Source organism: Pristis pectinata, chromosome 26 (genome assembly GCF_009764475.1).
Source record: "Pristis pectinata isolate sPriPec2 chromosome 26, sPriPec2.1.pri, whole genome shotgun sequence".
NCBI lineage: Eukaryota > Metazoa > Chordata > Chondrichthyes > Rhinopristiformes > Pristidae > Pristis > Pristis pectinata.
Genome location: NC_067430.1, coordinates 9863908 through 9879317, shown reverse-complemented (window position 1 = coordinate 9879317; position 15410 = coordinate 9863908). Strand labels below are relative to the sequence as shown.

The 15410-nt window shown below is 44.9% G+C and overlaps 1 protein-coding gene across 1 annotated transcript in view; it reads right to left on the bottom strand.

Annotated features, from left to right (window-relative positions):
* The window catches only part of LOC127583495 (CTD nuclear envelope phosphatase 1-like), a 42856-nt gene extending 35374 nt beyond the window's left edge, over positions 1 to 7482 (bottom strand). The window contains exon 1 of the mRNA XM_052039539.1: positions 7013 to 7482. Coding sequence (XP_051895499.1) covers positions 7013 to 7114 — 102 coding nt within the window. The 5' untranslated portion in view covers positions 7115 to 7482. The remainder of the gene's footprint in view (positions 1 to 7012) is intronic.
* Positions 7483 to 15410: the final 7928 nt, after the last annotated feature.

Below are 15410 nucleotides of genomic sequence, written 5' to 3'. Positions count from 1 at the left end.
TGCGTGAGGAAATCATCTTGTATGCACTAAACAAATTCTGCCCCTTTGCACTCTGGGTGGCCCAGTCAATACCAGGAAAATTGAAATCTCCCATTAGCACTACCTTCTATTCTCACAACTACGTGCAATTTCTCAACACATCTGCTCAAGTTCCTGCTTACTATTGAGGGGTCTATAATATAGCCGTACCAAGGTGACCATCCCCTTCTTGATTCTAAGTTCTACTTAAATGGCCTCGTTAGATGATCCCTCAAGAATATCCTCTCCAAGCACTGTTGTTTATCCTCCTTTATCAACAAGGCAACACCTCCTCCACTCTTACCTGTTCCTCTGTCACACCTCAAGTATCAGTATCCTGGAACATTGAGCTGCCAGTGATACCCTTGCCTCAGCCACGCTTCTGTTGTGGCCACAAAATTCTAGTCCCTAGAGGCAATCCACGCCCTCAGTTCATCTGCTTTACCTGTTAAGCCACGTGCATTGAAATAGATGCAATTTAAAGCAGTGATCCTATCTGCCCTTTTACTGCAAGCATGGCTATCCTGATTGCTAGGCTTACACACTTTGGTTCCTGCATGTACCCTTGCGGGCTGCCCTCAGAACACTCTACGCAAAATGATGCATTTCACTGTGTGTTTCAATGTATATGTGACCAATAAAGATATCTTATCTTCTCACCAACTTCACTTTCTCGTATCCCCCCACCCCCCCCCCCCCCCAACAAATCTAGTTTAAACCCTCCCTGTGGCAAAAGCAAATTTCCCCACTAGGATATTGGTCCCCCTCTAGTTCAAGTGCAATCCATCCCTCTTGTGCAGGTCACCTCTACCCCAGAAGAAATCCCAATGATCCAAGAACTCAAATCCGTCCCCTGTTCCAGCTCTTCAGCCACACATTCATTTGGCCTATCTTTCTATTCCTGGACTCACTAACACGTGGCACCGGGAGTAATCCACTACCCTCGAGGTCCTGCATTTTAATTTCTTACCCAACTCCCTATACTCATTCTGCAGGATCTCATCCCTCGTTCTACCTATGTCATTTGTACCAATGTGTACAACAACCTCTGGCTGTTCGCCCTCCCCCTTGAGAATTTTCTGCAGCTGCTCAGAGACATCCTTGACCCTGGCACTCAGGAGGGAACACACCATCCTGGCATCTCTTCTGCAGCCAATAATTTCCCAACAATCTTCCTCCACCCATGCCATCAGGCTCCAATATCCCATCTATTCCCCGTCCCACTGCACCCCTAATCAATGGCCATGCTGAACCTAGCTTCGGACTGGAGTAGTGCATGGCACATCTTCAAACTGAGAAGTGAAACTTTCTTTAAAAAGATTACTCAAGAGAAGAAACCAAATACAACATACATCTTTCAATTAAGCAATTAAGGTAGCACTCTGCTGTCAAACAACCACACCCAGAAACATTTTTTTAGCAAATGTCAGTCCTGGTCACTCATCTACCTTTCACGACCACTGTCACATGCCTTATTTTGCAGGTTAAAGGTAGCATCATCCAAAGAATTGATGAATTCCAGACCTCACATTGTGAAAAATTTAGTAGTATTGAGTATGCCAAAGTAAATGCCAGTTTCTTCACACCATTTCTGTAGCTCAAGGGTAACATTGAAACTTGTTAACAGCAGCCTCCTAATGCAAAATAGTGCTAGAACATATCACCGATTAGAACTATACAATAAAACAATAAGGAATTGGGTTTCCTTGCTTAGGATGTTATGGTGAAGAGGAGCTGAATTTTCAACCATCAATTTAAATTCACCTGCATTGGCATCCTGGTTTTCCCTCTGCTGTCCCTAGACCCACCCTCCCATCCCAAAACATTAATGTCACACGTCCCTGCCTTAGTACTTTTCTTCCAGGAATGCAGCATGTGGAACGGAAGGGGAGGCAGTGCCACCAATACAAACTACAAAACTTGGACATGACAGGATGGGCAATTACACAGTCTTTTGAAGCAGAGAATTTGATGGCTTTTACCTCGATTTTTTTTTAAAAAAAAGAGTAGGGAACAATGGAAAGAATTGCAGAAATCAATTTACTGGACTCCTGGGATAATTTGTCCTTCTTAAAGGGGCCACTAAATCAAGCTTTTTTGCTGCTCTACATTAATAGTGAAAAACAGAATCACTTGCATTTATGCAGCCCTTTTAGCATGGAAAATAGAGGTTACTACCAAGATCAGTGGCAGATGCACTAGTAACCCTCCCCTGACACTCAAGTGCTCATCCACTTGCTTAAGCAGATGAAAGCATGGTGTTAAAATGGAGATGTGCAAGAGACTGAAACCAAGAAAGGTTAGGAGTGACTTGACAGATGCTCAAGGTAACAAGTTATCAGTACACTATTCAACCATGCAGGATGAGCTTAATTCCAGCCTTAAGATATGCACAGATACTTTCCATCATTGTGTACTGAAAAGTGATCAAAGTAGGTACCCTGCCTTAGTTTTTCCATTTCAGGCCAAGACTGCCAAGAACAACTGCAGTATCCCAATTGCCTACATGACTGAGCTCTCATGGTAGAAAAACAGACGAGGGCCATAGCACGGACCTTGCTTTGTCACTATGGATCAGTATTAGTGTCCAACAGGACATGTCTCAAAGTAGTGCATTTGTGTCATTGACCCCACCCCCCCATAATCAATCTTTCCTTCAAGACCTCAGATGTTGTAAGTATGCTGAAACTTTCATTCCTTTTCTCCCCCCAAAGATGGTGCTTGACTTGCTGCATATTTCCAGCAACTTCTGCTTTTATTTAATCTTCCTGTGGACCCAATTGACATGGAATACTAGAGACCAATTGATGTAGAAGGAAACAAAAAGCAAAAGACAAATGAAAATCTGGGGCTAGTTGTATTATAACAACTTGCATCATATGACAATCTTAATGCAGCAAAATATACCAAATAAAACATCAAGCCACATGAGGAGACACAAAGGTGAACTGCAAGGAACATCTTAAAATGGCAGAGAAGCAAAAGAGAATTCCAGAGCTTAGGCACTTGACAGATGAAAAGTATGGATTTAAATCATGGAGTGATTAAAATTGGAGATGTGTAAGAGACCAAAATTGAAGGAAATTATGACTAGCTTAACAGATGTTCAAAATTACAAAAGCAGCACATATTAAATAGGAGCAGGGGATATCCAGTGACAGGGATCTGGAATAAGGGCACATAGAGACAAGGCTGAATACCAGTGATTTCAAGCAGGAAGGAGGAGAAACACATACACACAAAGATTAAGGGTTAAAATGGCAATGGTTGGACTCAGTTCGTAACCGAGTCAGTGCCTGAATCACAGTTAAGGAAAAGGGCAGGGGAAGACCGGGAAATGAGAACAACGAGCATGTAGAATCAAAGGTCTCATCTGATTGGATTGAGCCACTTATTTGTGTATTGCAATTTCCATGTAAATCTCCATGGCATTTTATTATGAACCCTCATATGTTATAATTGACCCAATAGTGCTTGGATATTGATCCTGGCCACCTCAATCTTTCAACTATCAGCAAGTAGCAGCAGCTCTAGGAAAATGAATGTGCCTTACAGCATTTTAAAAGCATGCTGGCAGTGGGAGCTAAATTTAGACCTAACACAGCAATTAGGGGAGTAAGTGGCTCCTGCAGCAGGAGAGTCTGAGGGATCATATTCTTCCTTTCAAAAAAAACAATGATGGGGAGAAGGAAGAAAAAGAAAATCAAACGGGTAATTGGGACACTTAACTGTATAGATACCTGATGGGTTATGGTCTCTAAAATGCTACTGTTTGCTGCAAGCATGGAAAAACTCAAGCTTCTGGTTAATTCAGTCATTCTTGTTCAAAATACATAACTTTTTTTTGTGCTGTTTGAGTTGTTAGATGTTAACCACAAATTGAGATTGTATTATCTTGCCCGGGTGTCCTGATATGAAAGTCCAATTATTTAATAGTATGTTGTATCAGGATCCTACAGTACCAAAACATTAACTTCTTCCTTCAGTCACTGACCAAAAATTCCCAAATTAATTCTTGTTTACACATTTCTACAAAAAAAAATCTGACACATAACACACATGCATCCACATAACAGAAATATGCTCATCACTCCCCACATTATGCAATATATTTTGAGGCTGCTCACGATTTAAAATGTCAGGTCTTATCATCTAATTTTCATCCACTCTTCAAGCTGCTGATTCATAACAGTCACAGTTCTACTTACTACAGCTACTCCCCCACACTCGATCATTTAGTTTAATACAGACAAAGAAATCAATGCCCTTCATGATTCAAGCAGCTACAGTAGACCGTGCAATGACCCTTCAAAGTTCCAGGGATTGATTTTAAGCATATTGTCCAGCATCTCTCTTCGCAACTCTCCTAAGCACAGGGAAGGTGAAAACATATTCAAAAATCCAGACTTAACATAAACGTGCTCTTCTAATGAACCTGTAGGAATCCCATCAATAAATTGTTTTACTACCACAATTAATCCACACTTTCAATCATCTATTCCAAAATATTGCCTCTACATGTTATCTGTGCAATAATCAAGGTGGCCCATATTTCCTAGACCAAGGCTTATTTGCTTTAGATTTGTACTGTACACCTCCATATAAATATTTACATTTATACATAACCATATAGTTACACCATATAATTTGTGTGGTCACTGAGTGTATGCAACACCTTATGGTGCACATACTATAGTAAAAGTTACACCAACAACAAACCTTTAATTTTGATCACTCAGTTTGGCCAATAGCCTCAACTATTTCCACAACACAAATACTCCAGCCCAGGTTTGGAAGATAAAAATAAAAAAAAATTCTGCTAGGTGTACTCAGCTCAAACAGCATGGTGTCTAGGTTAAACCACATTTACTAAGTACCATATCTAATACCAGTTCACAAGGCCACCCAAGCACTGCAAAGAGGCTCAAATCATTAAGAATGGACGGTGAACTGGCCTCCACATTGAAAGGAGACATTCAAGAATGATCTTGCAAGCACGTACAAAAGGCAAATTCAGGAAACAACTGAATTAAACCGAAGTACATTGTTAATGAGCAAGTTTAAACTAGCAAAAGGAGAAGACTGTCATCAACTTTCTTCATTAAGAGCAAGTAGCATAAAGAATAAACTCCCACACAAAGAAAAAGGAGGAAAAATATCTATACTGAGTGTAAGACAGCTGAGCCAAGATGGACTGAATGATTTCCCTTGTTAAAGTTACTCTAATCAAATTTAAACCAGTAGCACACCTCCAAGCATTTCAAATCAAAATAAACCTTCTTCCCCTCCTCCTCTCCAGTACTTCCATTCTCTGTAATTGGCCCCCATTTCTACTGCTTCCCTTCCCCCCCCCCCCCATCTCCCACTTACCTCCCCACAGTACCCACCCACACCCCTACATCATCCATCCCCCAACCTACACTTTATCTCCTATCACCCACCCCCACCCAGTATCCAGCTCTCCTACCCTCCATAACCACACCGGCCCCCAACCCGACACCTCCCTTGAATCCAACTGTTCTCACTGCCCATCAAACCCTTGCCCTGCACTCAACTTCCACCCTCCCCATGCTCAATTCCCTCACACCACCTCCGATCTCGAACCCTGCTCTCCCCCACACACATCCATCTCCCCCACCCCCCCAATCTCCCCCTCCTAATTCCCTCCACACCTCCCTTGATCTCCTACCCACTCCCCAATCATCCTAATCCCTTATCCACCGATTACCTCCTCCTATCCTGATCTCAGCCCCCCGTCTCCTCCTGTCCAACCCCCCCCCCCACTATCCCCCGATTTCCTCTCCATCTCCTCCCTCCTCCAGGTCTCCCCCCATCTCCCCTTGCCATACTCCTACATCCCCCCTCTTGATTCACTCCACACCTCTCCCTAATCTTCTGCCCCTTTACCTCACCAATCTCCCCCTTCTACCCCAATCACAACACCGTCTCCTTCTCTCCAACCTCCCCAATTGCTAACTATCCCCAGATCTCTCCATCTCACTCCCCCTCCACTACCACCTCCTTCCTCCACTACCTCTCTCCTCCTCCCCCCCTGCCCCCCTCCCCTCCCTCCCCTGCCCCCCCTCCTCCCCCTCCCCCCCCTCCCCCTCCTGCCCCCTCCTCCTCCCTCCTCCCTCTCTCCCCCTCCTCCTCCTCCTCCCCCCTCCTCCTCCTCTCTCCTCCCCCCTCCTCCTCCTCCCTCCTCCCCCCTCCTCCTCCTCTCCTCCTCCCCCCCCTCCTCCTCCTCTCCTCCTCCCCTCCTCCTCCTCTCCTCCTCCCCCCTCCTCCTCCTCTCCTCCTCCCCCTCCTCCTCCCCCTCCTCCCCCCTCCTCCTCCCCCCTCCTCCTCCTCTCCTCCTCCCCCCTCCTCCTCCCCCCTCCTCCCCCCTCCTCCCCCCCCTCCTCCTCTCCTCCTCCCCCCTCCTCCTCTCCTCCTCCTCCTCCTCTCCTCCTGCCCCCCCTCCTCCTCTCCTCCTGCTCCCCCCTCCTCCTCCCCTCCTCCTCTCCTCCTGCCCCCCCCTCCTCCTCCCCCTCCTCCTCTCCTCCTGCCCCCTCCTCTCCTCCTCCTGCCCCCCTCCTCCTCTCTCCTCCTGCCCCCCTCCTCCTCCTGCCCCTCCTCCCCTCTCCTCCTCCTGCCCCTCCTCTCCTCTCTCCCCCCTCCTCCTCTCCTCCTCCTGCCCCCCTCCTCTCCTCCCTCCTCCCCCTCCTCCTCCTGCCCCCTCCTCCTCCTCCTCCTCCTCTCCCCCCCCCCTCCTCCTCTCCTCCCCCCCCCCCCCCCCCCCCCCCCCCCCCCCCCCCCCCCCCCCCCCCCCCCCCCCTCCTCCTCCCCTCCTCCTCCCGCCCCCCTCCTCCTCCTCCTCCCTCCTCCTGCCCCCCCTCCTCCTCTCTCCTCCCGCCCCCTCCTCCTCCTCTCCTCACCCCCCCTCCTCCTCTCCTCCCCTCCTCTGCCCCCTCCTCCTCCTCCTCCTCCTCTCCTCCTCCTCCTCCTCACTCACCGAACGGAGTTGCCTCCGCGCCGCCTCCACACACACGCTCCACACCTTCACGGCGAGCCACACGAAACTGCGGAGACCCATCAGGAAATACTTGCTGAGCATGGTGTGGGTGCGAGGGGCGAGCTCAGGCCCCGGCGCCGCCGGCCAGTCCGCTCCGGCTCGGGTCCGGGTCCGGATCCGGGCCCCGCTCGCCCATCACCGCGCCGCCGCCGCCATCTTCACCCGCACTCGCTTAAAGAGACGCGGCGCTGGCTCTTAAAGGCAACGTCCCCTGGTGTGTGCCGACTGGCAGGCGGCTGCAGCGCAGCGGCGCACCCCCAGCCCACAGGGCGCGCAAGGAAAGCCTTCCACCTCCCATGGAGTTGTTCACAGCCTCTCCATTGTCAGGATTGACACTGATGATCCACCTCAAATCCACTTTAATTTTGGCTGCTGCTGAACATGTTTATACATTTAGTGCAACACACTGAGTTCTGTATTTTCTTCGTCCAACCCGGTTTTGCACTAACCTCGCACTAATTTTGTGTTCTGTATATATCCTTTTTTTTGCACTATTTGTACTTGCAAATTTTTTTTTGTCTGCGTTTGTTGTATGTCCTCTGTTCTATTTATGTCCTCTGTTGTGTGGGTCTGGGGGAAACGACATTGCGTTCCTCCATGTGTTTTTATAGCATATGAGGAATGACAATACAGTATAGCTTGATATCTGCTGCTGTGTATTCACACCATGGTGGCAAAATATTTAGCAACTGTAAAACACAAAGCTGACATAATTGGCAAATAAAATTGGACTAAAATTAAGTATTCTTACTTTTATTTCAAAGATAAACTTTATTCATTATATTACATATACACTTACACAAAAGAATAAAGTGCAAAACTCATTACATTCGGTCAATATGTTCAGTACTGTTAACACTTGTTATTTCCAAGCACCATTGCCACTTATGTAGCCCCCTGGGGTGATACACCCTTTCATTGTTCGGGGGGCTTCCCCACTGGACTCAGCCCTTCAAGGTCCAGTAGCAGAGGGACCCCTGACTGTGGTCCTTATCTACAGAGCCTTTGCATTGGCTGCACCAAGCTTCAGTGCCTCCTCTCTACACTCATGACTGTGTTGCTAAGCACAGCTCAAACACCATCTATAAATTTTCCAATGACACCACTATTGTTGGTAGAATCTCAGATGGCCATGAGGAGGCGTACAGAAGAGCGATAGATTGGCTGGTTGAGTGGTGTCGCAAAAGCAACCTCACACTCAACGTCAGCAAGACCAAGGAACTGATTGTGGACTTCAGGAAGGGGAAGTCAGGAGAACACACACCAGTGCTCTTTGAGGGGTCAGTGGTGGAAAGGATGAGCAGCTTCAAGTTCCTGGGCATCAACATCTCAGAGGATCTATCCTGGGATCAAGATATTGATGCAATCACGAAGAAGGCACACTGGCAGCTCAACTTCATTAGGAGCTTGAGGAGATTTGGTATGACACCAAAGACTCTTGCAAATTTCTATGGATGCACGGTGGAGATCATTCTGACTGGTTGCATCACAGCCTGGTATGGAGCCTCCAATGCACAAGATTACAAGAGGCTGCGGAGGGTTATAGACTCAGCCAGCTCCATCACGGACACAACCCTCCCCACCATCGAGGACTCCTTCAAGAGGCAGTGCCTCAAGAAGGCGGCATCCATCATTAAGGACCCTCACCATCCGGGACATGCCCTCTTCTCGTTACCATCAGGGAGGAGGTACGAGGGCCTGAAGACCCAAACTCAACGATTCAGGAACAACTCCTTCCTCTCCACCATCAATTTCTGAACAATCCATGAATTCATGAACACTACCTCATTATTCCTTTTTTTTGCACAATTTATTTATTTTTGTAATTTACAGATTTTTATGTCTTTGCACTGTACTGCTGCCGCAAAACAACAAATTTCACGTCATATGTCAGTGATAATTCTAATTCTGATTCTGATCCCTCAGCACGCACTCCTGCAGCCTGGAATGTGCCAGTCGGCAGCTTTCCCTCACGGACGTCTCACTGTGCCGGAAGACCAGCAGGTTTCAGGTAGACCAAAGACCGTTTTTATTCCAGTGGTATCATTCTGAGGCAGTTGGCTCTGGGTCCCAATCCAGAGAGAACAATCTAGGGTGAACCTGCATTGTTAAGGGTATTCCTCCTTCAGTAATACACTCAATTGATTGTTGAGACATTAAACCAAAGCTGGGTCTGCATGTTCAAGTGGATGTTAGAGGTATTGGTATTGGTTTATTATTGTCACTTGTACCGAGCTACGATGAAAAACTTGTCTTGCATACCATTCGTACAGATTAATTCATTACACAGTGCATTGAGGTAGTGCAGAGTGCACTGAGGAACAATTATAGTAAAAGTAATGAGTAGATCTGCAGAGAGCAGCTTGCAAAGAATTGCCACACTCTGGCACCATCTTGCCATCGCATTAAATGAAGAAGAGTAGGGTCTTGGCTAAAACAGCTCAAAAAACAGATTGGCCATTTCTCTCATGCTGTTGGTGGCTTCTGGCTGTGTGCAAAGTGGCTGCAATACTTATAAGGAGAAACAGAATTCATGTCTATCCTACCTACCATTCCATTCCTTTCTTCAAAGTACTGATATATGATGAGATATCAAACAATACCTTATCAAATTCACTATCTCCCCTCTGTCCTAACACTGACCTAGGCAGTGAGTTGTCGGGAGCATAAAAGATCATGGTCAGAATTTCCATCAGGGTCCTCTGGGCACCAACTAATACTACATCTTTTTAGCTTGAACATAAGGAGCAATGCCCTCACACATGTATTTACCCTATTTTATAGGCTCCCCATTTGGCATAGTGTATTAAAATTTTATTAAGTACCGAGAAAGCAAGCAGGTTCTTGAAAAATGGGGGCTCGCAGAATGTTGATTGCATGTTCCAAATAACTGAACAGAATTGTGGAAGTGGCAGGATTTTATCATGTCACAGAGAAGGCGGATATTTGGCAGGATATGTCTACACTTCTCTTTGAACGAGTTTCCCAATTAGCCCTACACACCTTGCTCTGCTTTCACTTACCTTTCAGGTAATGCTTTCCTAATTATAAATAAATGCAGAAAGAGATAGTCTCTCGGGAGTTTGGACACCATGTGATGGGACAGATTAAGAACCAAATAGTAAAGATTGGGGGATTTTGGGATTTGTGAATTAGAGGCATAAGGACAAACCTAGGAAGAAATGATAAACATTGCTAAATCACTAATTTGTCCTAGTTGGAATAGTGTTCCATTTCTGGGTGCTATCCTTCAGATAATAGTGGATGGCTTTGGAGAGGGTGCAAAGGAGCTTAGTTAGAATAGTTTCTAATATGAATCACAGAAACATAGAAAATTCCTGCACAGAAGGAGACCATTTGGAAACAGACCTTTTCTGCTCATCCTGTCTGGGTCTTTGGTAATTTTAATGGCTCAGTCAAATATCTCATCAGTGATCTTTGTCCCAAAGGAAACTATCCCAACACAAACAATCTTTCCTCATGTCTATAACTTGCCATTCTTGACAACATTCTCACAAATCTCCTCACTAATGTTCTGTGCATTTCTAGCAGGACTACTCTGTTCTTGTATCCTATGCCTTGGCCAGAAAAAGCAAAAAAATCCCTCCTGCTTCTTAATATCTTTGTTGTTTCTGTGGACAGACTGGGATTGCCCTCCTTGAATCAGAGATAATTAAGAGAAGAAACATCTCCACATTGAACCTAGGACGCTGTATGCTTCAGTAAGATCGTCCCGCATTCTTCTAATCTCCAAAGAATACAGATCTAATTTCTTCAACCACTGGGATTAACGTAGGATTAGTGTAAGTGGGTGGTTGATAGCATGGAATTGGTGGGCCGAAGGGCCTGTTTCCATGCGGTATCTCTCTATGACTTTATTAGTTGAAAAATGATTAAAATCACAAATGGTTTGAATGGAGTAAATGAAGGGAAACTGTTTCTCATGGTTGAAGAGATGTTAACCAGAGGGCACAGGTTTAAAGGTTCAGCAAATGAACCAGAAGCAACTTGAGGAAAATCTTTTTTACACAAGTGGTTAAGATTTGGAATGCACCATCTGATAGGGTGCTGAATACAGGTTATCTTCTCTGATATTATGTTAACAACTCACTGCATTAAAAAATATATTCTCCTGAATTTTTGGTTCTTTTCGCCGATCATATCCATGTTAATTAGCTTCCAACCCTACAACCAAAAGCAGTTTCTCTTTATTTACTTAACTAAAACCTTTGACACCCCAGCTGAAAACTAATGTTAGAGCTCTCCTTGTTGAACTGGTCCCTCTTCACTCAGGGCAATGATTTTGTCTGCTGAAAGACTTCAGTGCTTCTTTTCAGTGAAAAGAACACATGCATGGATTGGTTCATGCACTGTAAGACTAAGTGCTCTGCCCAACAAAGAAAATAATATTAATACTTAAGTGGATTACCATCTTTTGACAGTGCTGACATTTACTCAGACTTGAATGCATGACAGCAATGCATTATTACCGTGGCAGGTAGTTCCTATTCACAATACAAGTGAAAGGGCAGTGAACAAAATGCTGATGTATTTTTATTTCCATCAGTTTAAGAATCTCCTGTATGTTATTTTATTCAAGAGCAGGCTTGCTTCCAGGTTTGCTTGCAGTGCTGCAGGTCCTTTTTGACATTCAGCTTCAGAGCTGGTTAAAAATATCTGCAAGTCCAGACTGATCAGCTGCAATGGACCTCCAAAGAACAACAAAGGATCCCCGGCCACTGCAAATGGTTTGACAGAGTTGATGTTAACACTCACCCCCATCCCCTACCAGTTTCTATACCCCTTTTCATTTCATTCCTTTAGTTGAACATTATGATTTTCTTCCCTCATGTCTTCCCTCATGTGCTTATCTAGTTACTGCTTGACTGGCTGAGTCCTTCCAGCATTTTGTGGTTTTGTTCCCATCTGCGCTATTCTTTTCAACAACTGAATTCTTCTGAAATCCCTGGTCGATTTATAGCTCATAGCTCTGGTCTCGTCACAAGCGGAAACCTTTTCTCTACATCCGTTCTATTAAACCTTTCCATAAGTGTAATGACTTCTATCAGGTCACCCTCCAGTCTACCTCAACCTGCCTGTTCATTCCTGATAATTATAACCACTCAATGACTGCATCATGCTGAAGAACTTTTTCTGCATCTTCACCAGTGTCTTCCTATTCATTGGGATTTTTTTCCATTTCTCCTACCACTTTTCCTTTGGTCTCTCCTGAAGTTGTCACAGAAACCAACCATCCTTCATACTTAATAAGTGAGAGACAGTAGGAGATGCCAAATTATTCAGTTGAGTTCAGTGTTGCAACCAAGCCAGAGCCAGCCTCATTTGCTATTTGTAGAAAGTTTACTGAAACAGTAATAATGCACTCTGCTATTCATGTGAAGCTGGATAAATATCAGTACTGTCAAAGGATGATAATGGGAAGCATAACTGGTATCTCCCTTTCCATCTCTGGCATTCTGGGCTTAATTTTGAATTTCTCTCTCAGGGAATTTGATCAGAGCCTCACGATGAGAAATAAGGAACTTCCAGAGTCGTAGAGTCACACAGCGCAAAAACAGGCCCTTTGGCCCACAGTGTCAACGCTGCCCATCCAGTACCCATCCATACTAATCCCATTGACCAGCATAGAGGACCAGCCTTCTATGCCTTGGCAATTTAAACACTCCTCTAGATGCTCCTTAAATGTTGTGAGAGTACCTGACTCTATCACCTACTCATCTGGGAGGGTTCCAGATTCTAACTCTCCGTGTGAGAAACGTCATCCTCAGATCCCCTCTCAACCTCTTAATTCAGATTATTACATCCCCCCCTTCCCCCACCCACCTATCTTCCCTCTCTCACCTGGACTCGCCTATCACCTGAACTCACCTATCCCCTGCCTGCTTGTGCTCCTCCCCCTCCCACCACCTTCTTATTCTGGCTTTTGCCCTCTTCCTTTCCAGTCCTGATGAAGGGTCTCGGCCCGAAACGTTGACTGTTTATTTCCCTCCATGGATGCTGCCTGACCTGCTGAGTTCCTCCAGCACTTTCTGTGTATTGCTCCAGATTCCAGCATCTGCAGAATTTCTTGTGCCTCTCACCTCTAACTTTAGATTCCTTTGTTATGAGGAAAAGTTTACAATTATCCATCCTTTCTATGCTCCTCATAATTTTGCATTCCTCAGTCAGGTCCCCTCTCAGCCTCCTCTGTTCAAGAAAAACAAACCCAGCCTATCCAGTGTCACCCATAACTAAAATGTTCCATCAAAGGCAACATCTTGGTGAACCTCCTCTACACCCTCTCACAAACCACATCTGTCCTATAGTGGCAACAGCTGTGGCCGAACCAATTTATTTACACAAAACCTTCAGCTCTCATATTCCACACCTTGGCTAATAAAGGCAATTATCAAATATGTCTTCTTTACCACCTTATCTGCCTGTGCTGCCACCTTCAGGGATCCTTGGACTTGTACATTGTGATGGATATTCACTATCCAAGGTCAGGAGGCTTTTTGCTGAACTCGGCTTTTAGCACAGCAGAAGACTGTTCAAAGTCCAAGATGTTTATTGTTAATTTTTAACTAGTACTGGTTACCCATCATCTTGAGAAACAATACTGTCCAGGCTCAGGAAGCCTATTGTTGACTTAACTGAGACTGCAACCTAATCAGAAGAAACAACATGGTCTGTGTTAACCTAAGGATCCTGCCATCTGACCTGATCAATGTAGTTGTGAAAACATCACATGTAGATGAGGTTGTCACTAGATGACTAGCAAAAAAAGATATAAATATCAGAAGGCATTAAGGATGGGGAGGAGTTACAGAGATGAAGACATAGAGTCTACTCCTCTGCCTCGATCCAAGAAGGATCTCTTCCCAGAGCCTTCTTTGTGCGACGGATGACACGTTCATCTGCAACTCATTGGTGTGGTTTTCCAGTTTGTAAGGATTGTACTTGTGTTTGGAAATCCTTTGTAGAATTATAATCTTTGTTAGAAATTACTCCTCAAAATAAATGTGCTCCATTTAAAATAAAATAACTGTGTTTAATCTGCTTCATTAGCTGGAAGTATCTCCTCCTTAGTTAAGAGTGAGGACCCACCACTCGAAATAGTCATTATTGACAGCTAAACCCCTTCAGAAAAGAGACTAAAGTAGTTAAGTGAATTAGCCTTGTTATTATAGGTTGATGTAGTATAATCTCCCTAAAGTGAGGGTACTATAAGACTTAAGGTCTTGGCTTAAGTTTAGGACTCTCGAAGGGGTACACTCAATATCATCACAACATCAAGGTCCCTCTGTTCCTCAATACTCCCTAGGGCTTTACTGTTGTGACTTTGAATAAACCACAATGAGACTAGATGCAAGAGGTCCTTATTGAGTATAAGCAGACACGCAGAGGACACCTGGTGCTAGAATCCCTTGGAAGAATCTTCCTGATCTCAAGGGCTTCCATGTGGGACCTTATCAAAGACCTTCATAAAGTCCATGCAGACATCAACCACACTGCCCTCATCAAATTGGTCAGACAGGATCTCCCCCTGCAAAAATAATACATGCTGTCTTTGATGAATCTCTGCCCTTCCAAGTGTAAACTTATCCTGTCTCTCAGAAAATTTTCCAATGACCTCTACCACTGATATTAGACTCATAGGCCTTTACTTACCTGGCTTATCCCTGCTGCCCTCATTTGCTGCTCTGTAATAATCTGGCACCTCACCAATGAAGATTTAAATATCTCTCAGAGTCTCACCAATCTCCTCCTTTGCCTCTTGCTGCAGCCTGGGATGGATTTCATCAGGCACTAGGGGATATATATCCACCCTTAAGCCTGCTAAGACATCTCATACCTCCTCCTAATTATCCTTGCCATATTCATGTTCAGCATTCATCCATAATACAACCAGTAATGATTCCACTGTCACAAGCTACCAATCACAAAAACAAGCCTCCACCATCACCCTCCACCTTCTGCCTTCCAGGATTTCACAGTCCCTTCTCCCTGAAATCTCCAACTACAATGTCTTTCTCATTAGTGAAAATAGTTGAGAACTTTTCACTTAAGATCTCAACTACCTCCTCTGGCTCCATGCACAGATTGCCATTTTGGTCTCTGACAGGCCCTACTCTTTCTTTGGTTACCCCCTTGCCCTGAATATAATAACAAAATACTTCAGTATTTTCCTTAACCTTGTCAACCAGTGATATTTCATTCCCTGCTGTCATAAGACTATTGAATGATCCCCTAGTATGATAAGATGGACTCTTGACCTCACAATCTACCTCATAATGGCCTTGCACCTTATTGTCTTTCTTCACTGCACTTTCTCTGT